Below are 6,851 nucleotides of genomic sequence, written 5' to 3' on the forward strand. Positions count from 1 at the left end.
AATTTGCACGTAACTTTAATTTAAAAGCAGCCAGCAAGGCAGCTAAAATGACACTGGGCACCTCAGCAGTGCACCTATGGGGGCACTACCTATGCTGGGGTCCCTACACCTCCATGCCCTACCATATACTAGGGACTTATAGGTAGGTTGACTTAGCCAATTATAATTAGCCTAATTTGCATACTGATTTTACACAGAGCACAGGCCCTGGGACTGGTTAGCAGTACCCAGGGCACCATCAGTCAGGAGAACACCAGCAAAAAGTGGAAAATGGGGACAAAAAGTTAGGGAGCCTCTGCAATCAGCCCTGTTCTCTCACACTACAGTGTTCAGAATCATACTGCTTCCTGGTGCTGTACTGAGACACAGTCAGATTCTCTTTATCCAGAGTGTGAAAGGCAGCATAAAGCTCTTCACATTCACAGCAATTTTGAATGACTTGGCAAACATGAAGTCTTAATTTGCATTATCAAACATTGTCATTGGGCAAACAGGCAGCCGTGTAAGAATACTATCAGTTTGCAAATATCAATGCAAAGCACAATTGCTTTCAAACTATTTCTGCAGTCACAAAACATGGCATGATTAAGGTCTCCCAAGGGCTGATGGTAACCATTTGCAGCTTCTAAGCTGCCTGTGAAAGATGCATAGAATGGCAGGTTCAGACAATGGTCATTCAGACTACTGCAAGCACCTTGAGGTCATATTCTCAAAGTGTCAGCATCATTGTGAACTTTTAAGGAAAAAGAGTTTACAATATAGACACATTGAGAACGTGGCCACACCAGTCTCTAGTCTTCATAAAGGGTCCCAACCCAGTTCCTGTCTCAGTAAAATAAGTAATCCAGCGCACTGCCGATTTTATAAAAAATAATCCCTTTTATAATGCTGTTACTTTCAAGCATTCCTCGCACCTCCAAGAGAGAATGGGGTAACAGCCTGTTTTGTGCACAGTGACCCTCTGGATCTGTTCAGCCTCAGAACGATGTAAGAAGTTAAAACTAACCTTTTGCAATTCATGCTATTGAGAGAAATTTAAAAAATCCACATTAAAAATGTATCTGAACAATTATACCTCCATAAAAAAAAAAGCAAAAAAGCCATCAAACCATTCACAAAAATTTATTTCAAACAGTAGTTTTTTTCCAGCCTACATTTTATATAAATCTCACACCGACAGCATAGAGTATCATCTGAACCCAGCAATCTTACCACTAGGAGTATTAGGATGGGTCTTAGTAAGCAATCCACTAATGGTATCTGCTGAACTATCACCAAGACACCACCATGGAGCATCAGATTTGGTCTTAAAAGATCCACTAACGGATTAATCGGATTTTTATCTTCCCAAGTGTACAAAGACAAATATACAAACAATTACATCGCAAGACGCAGAACCTGATAGATGCTGATTAATGTTACCTGTAATGTATGGCGTGTGCCCTGCATCAGTGACAAGTCCAATCCCTACTCATCTACTACTTAACCAGACGCACATGCTTTCCCTTCTAAGTGCTTCAGTGAAATTAGTACCACATTTTGACCATGTCATTTTCTATCATTTGCAAAATTTGTACAATTCCAGTGTGAGTGGACGAACACTGCAGAAAAACGTACTGTATCAAACAGCGTGTCCATTTATATACAGGTGGATTTCTTACTAAAAGTGGACCTACAAAGAAGTAGTTATTGCTAGTCCAACCAGGAGTCTTTCGCAGCATGGCATCAATGCTTTAATAAGTTCTGAAATCCCTCTTTGACGAATGGCACTAGACCGAAGAGATGTGGTCCTCATCCGTATGGATCCTCAAATGGGTGGAAAACATGCCCAAGCATTTGGAAATGTAAGTCCCCTTTGCCTGCAATCAAAAGATCCTATAAGGCAAGATGAATAGGCACCACCTACACTCTTCTCAAACTTAGAATCCATTACAAGCAAGACAGACCAAATGGGAGCCTAAATTGGACTATGAGGAACATTGTTAAAATTTTGCGTGCCTCTCCATAGGTCATACACTGCCACCTTACAAACCGTGCCTTGGATGCTCTTTAACATTATGTTAGTGCTATCATGTGATTACAGCATATGTAAATCAGTGTCGTAGCACCAATTTGCCTCGGCCAATACTGTTATAGAAACCCTTAGAACCATCTGGTCCATACGGTAGACGAATTACTCCAGAGGGAAGAAAGGATGAAGATGTACCTACGGAAGGCTTGAAGGGCATTTGCTTATTTTCCATAAGCTTGCTATATGCAGCAGCTTTTCGTTGTTTAACCCACGGGCTCCCTGAACTTATCCCACTATCGGAGGAGTAGTCTGTGAACTTTCGAATTTCAGGGCTCGTGCCATAGTTGAAACATCCTCCGTTTGCTTGTTCCACAGCCAAGGGAGAAGGGTAGTGGGAATGGGCAAAGAGCTTGCGGGTCAAGAGAGGACTTGAACGGGGGCTGCTGAATGAGACTGGTTTAAATATGGCTGGACTGCAAACAACACCATTAGTGAAGGCCGAAGCGGATAAGCATCTACTAGTGAAAACAGGAGAAGCTGGTGCACTGTCAGACTCCGAAGAACTGTAAAGCGAAAGATCTTCTATAGCATTCTGCAGTTTGTCAGCCACTCTGCTCTGCTTTTTTGTAGTTTTCTTATCCACAAATCCAATGTCTTCAAGTTCTTCTTTATCCTCCCCATTTTTCTTTCGGACACCTCTTTCATTGAGAAGCACAACTTTGGTACTGTCGCCATTGGACAAACCCTGGTTTCTACTTAGTTCTTCGTAAGCTTTTTTGGCACTTTCAAGGTTTTCATATTCAATTAAAGCACAGCTCTTGGTGTTCAGCTCTGGGTATTTCGATAAATATTTTTTCACGTGAGAAGGAACCTCTTTCCCAGGTTTCAAGACACGAATAGAAACAATGGCACCATAAGGAGAGAACATCTTGGTGACTATTTCTATGCTATTGTTCTGAACAAAGTTGTTAGGAGCAACTACTGGTGGTCCAAAATCCCAGGCCAGAAGAAGCTTAGTTGGAGCTATGCCAAGTAGAGACTCTGGAACTGGAGACTTTCTTCTAACTTTTGTCCCCTCTTCATTAACCTCCAAATTGTCGGAAAAGTTGATGGCATACAGAGTTGTCCTCCAGTCTCGAGTTAGGTATTTGACCTGAAAGAAGGAAAGCAAATGCATTTTAATAGTCAAGTCATCATCAGATAGAGAGAATGCAGAGTCAAGAGATTGTTCATTGTAACATCTCAACATGGAACTTGTACAACTACGTCAACAAAATGATGCTTGTAGATGGACATCTGAAGAATGCAGTAAGGAGAATGTGAACTTTGTATATATATAGAATACAACAACGAATCACACATATATCCCAAAATATCTAATAGTTTTTGTTATCGCAGCCTGGCCTCCATGTCATAGACCTAGTGAATTTGAAACAAAACCACCACACACTCACCCATACTTGGTTGTACGATACAACAACTCATGCCTAAACAACGCATGCCACAACAACGCGGTCTGTACCACGAAGGTGCCTTCACCATGCATGCCTTTACCACAAATTCTGTTGTAAATGCCTGTGTGCTAAAAGAATATGCCTTGTAAATTTCACACCCGAACCCTGCCAAAAACCAACCCCGACCACACCCTCCCTGAGCCCTAAAGCAGCTGCCCAAAACTGCCCCTTTCCCCTGAGCCCTCTCAGACTCCACGCTGCCCTGAAAACCACTCTGGCCTCCCCCACCCTGAGCCCTAAAACCGACCAGCTGCACAAATGTGGATTCTAAATCTACCATTTTATTGAAGCATTGGTAGCTAGGAGACATGCATGTTTCTTCTACAAAACACGCAGTACTCGGGATTATATAGACCAACCACTTATTAAAATTGGTATATTAACACCTACCCTCAGGAACATTATGACCTTCTCTCAGTGGATTTCATACCCGTTCACATACAGGGACTGAATTTCGATAAACTGATATCCGAAAAACAGGTAGTGCCGTGCCAGCTCCCCAGGCGTAGCAGTTTCCCTAGCTGAATCTACCCATAAAAACATTGACCATTTAACTGATAAAGGACAATATACAGGTTCTAAAGCATATCATATATTATGGTTTCAATTGACCAATATTGAATTACCAGTAGGACAGACATGAGAAGCTAGTCAGTGATACCCAGACGTGAGATGTTCTATGTGAAGATGCAACTAGCAAGTACTTTAAAAAGATCCAGAGAACGCACACCGAATGGCAACGAAGGCCCCAGTTGGTAGAAAATGAATGAGAACTCAACTAAATCACAATAATCCAAGGCTAGGCACACATAGGCGAACATTGAAGAGACATCTCATTCTAAAGAAACTCCAAAGACACAGACCTACCTTTCTTTAGCTATGTGCCCTGCTAGAACAGCTTACTAAAAGAGCCAGGCACTGTGTTCCCTCCCACAACAAATGATAAATCCTCTCTCTACATCAGTCCCAGCCAGAAATGTGCCACAATCATTGGTTGCCTCAGAGATCACAAATGAACCAATGGTTAGTCAAGCTTTAGTAAAGCTAGCTTGAATACTGAAAAGCTCTTAAATATCTGCCAGTTTCATACCTAAAGGATAGCCTCTATGAACTTCTTTATAGACTGGTCTTCATCAAGAGGAGTGCAAAGTTCATACAGTCCTTTGTCACCTTCATCCCAGTTATGCTTGCTTACATTTACACCAGACAAATATATTTAAAGATGTCATGCGACCTCTCCTTCCCTTTGGAACAACAAAGGCCCAGCTTTTCCTATAGTAAGACATTCTGACCATTCCTGTATAACAGCAGAAAATGGCATCACTCACCCACTCTCCTTTTTATATCGCCTGAGAAACAGATACTTTAAGTGTACATTTCTGGTGGCCATGTTCCCAACATTGAACCAAGGGAATTAGCATCATGCACTTTCCACTTTTAGTCGGGCCCACTTCCCATCACCAGGAAAACTGTGTAAAAACTATGTCAAAACTGACATCACTTGCTCTCTTTATTAGAATGGATTAATACATCTAAGCCCCTTAAATGTGCCTTTTTATATACATTTAAATCATTTCACCTGCCTTCCAATCCATAGGTAGACACTCTTCTTTCAGAATAATAGGCACAGAAATCACCCACAAGGTTGTCATAATATTCCATATCATGAAGAACATCAATCAATTCTGTGGATTGTGAGGTTTCTTGATGGACAATATAATCATACTTTATTACTCTGAACCTATTTTTTTAATCTTCAAACATTGTAATCACATTAATCATACCTTTATTTTAATTTTAACAAAACCACTCCTATGTTTTTGTTCAAATTCAGTTACATCTGTAGTATGAATTAGTACATCAGTATATAATGTTGTACTTGAGGGGCTACCATGAAAGGTACAAGAACACACATTTAAATACCCAGGAGATAAACAGTAAACCCAGTGATATTTTTAAGAATGAGAACTGTATTATTCAACTAAAAAGTAGAATTCAATCAAACATTAGAATCAAATTAATCGTTTTTCCTGCCAATTTCTTGCACTAAGGTCCACAGCTGTAAGAACTACTTCCCTGAACCCTACACAGGAATGAATTCTTGCACAACTGTCTACAAACAGCAGCCTACCAAACGATTATTAATGCTTGACAGAGCAATACGTAACCTTAACTTCCATTTGATTTTGTGGCCACAACAATGAATGATAACCAGAATGACTATTCACCCGGACCAAACTTATTTCACGATTTCTTCACAAGCATCTGCAATTCCCCTATAAACGTAACCACAATCACAACTCCCACTGGTTAAGTCTCACGTTCTTAATTTTAGTTGCAGGTTTACTAAGCCAGAGTAGATTGGGGAACATTTGCTCATACTTTTTGAAGACATTACTCATTATGATGACTTACCTTCTTAAAAGAAGTTAAAAGCTTGATGCTGACAAATCCCATTTTGTTTTTTTGTACGTGCTTCAGAAGGAAGGCATCTCTTGCTAAATTTTCATCGGAAAGGTAAAACTCCACTTGGGCAATTATCCTTTTAATCAGATTTGAGTCCGGTAATCCACAATCAATCTCCAAGGAGTCCTCGTCAAAGGTTTCGCTGAGGTCACAAAAACTCCTATAGAATGATAAACTAGAATTAACTGGACTGCAGAGTCGGGATATCTTACATATGGTTGTTTAGATAGGAAATGATAGCCAAATAATTACCGAGTGATAATAAACATTAATTCAAGCATTTCAAAAAAGCAATTTCAGTCTCAGTGTATTGTCCAAAGTAAGAGTGATCTATTTTCACATTGCTAAAACCTGCAGTAACTAAGGAGCCAATCTGACCCCGTTAATGAGACCCAATACAAATACAATGCATCTCATTTTGGTTCCCTTTTGCAATTGCAGGGTGAAAATAGATGGAACTGAATTCTTAGATAAACATACATGGCTGAAGTATTTTCCACCCCTCTTTTGTTGCCACAGTGATAAAAAAAACATTGGTTTGTAAATAATAAAATATGCCAAGTACTGTATATTTTTCTTAACACCATTTAAAGATTCTAAAATTATACATAGCAATAAACTTTACTTCATGTACTTCCCCTTATATTCTATATTATGGTCAAAAATAAATATTTAAATGTACCTTTCTTGAGCGAAAATGCGAGAAAAAAAAAACAGGTTACTATGAACCACAGGACAGAGTAAGAGGAGAGGTGGAGAGGATCCAGATGAAGTGGGTGGCAAGTGTTTGACAAATGAATGAGTGGATCAATTAGGAGACTGATGAATTGATGGACAGAATGTGAGGTATAGAAGAGTCC

The 6,851-nt window shown here is 39.9% G+C and overlaps 1 protein-coding gene across 1 annotated transcript in view; it reads right to left on the reverse strand.

Moving 5' to 3' along the window:
- Positions 1-982: 982 nt before the first annotated feature.
- The window catches only part of LOC138267758 (la-related protein 6-like), a 14,538-nt gene continuing 8,669 nt past the window's right edge, over positions 983-6,851 (reverse strand). The window contains exons 3-4 of the mRNA XM_069216946.1: positions 5,941-6,151; positions 983-3,164 (exon numbers count right to left, since the gene is read on the reverse strand). Coding sequence (XP_069073047.1) covers positions 2,094-3,164; positions 5,941-6,151 — 1,282 coding nt within the window. The 3' untranslated portion in view covers positions 983-2,093. The remainder of the gene's footprint in view (positions 3,165-5,940; positions 6,152-6,851) is intronic.

This window comes from Pleurodeles waltl, chromosome 12 (assembly GCF_031143425.1).
Source record: "Pleurodeles waltl isolate 20211129_DDA chromosome 12, aPleWal1.hap1.20221129, whole genome shotgun sequence".
NCBI lineage: Eukaryota > Metazoa > Chordata > Amphibia > Caudata > Salamandridae > Pleurodeles > Pleurodeles waltl.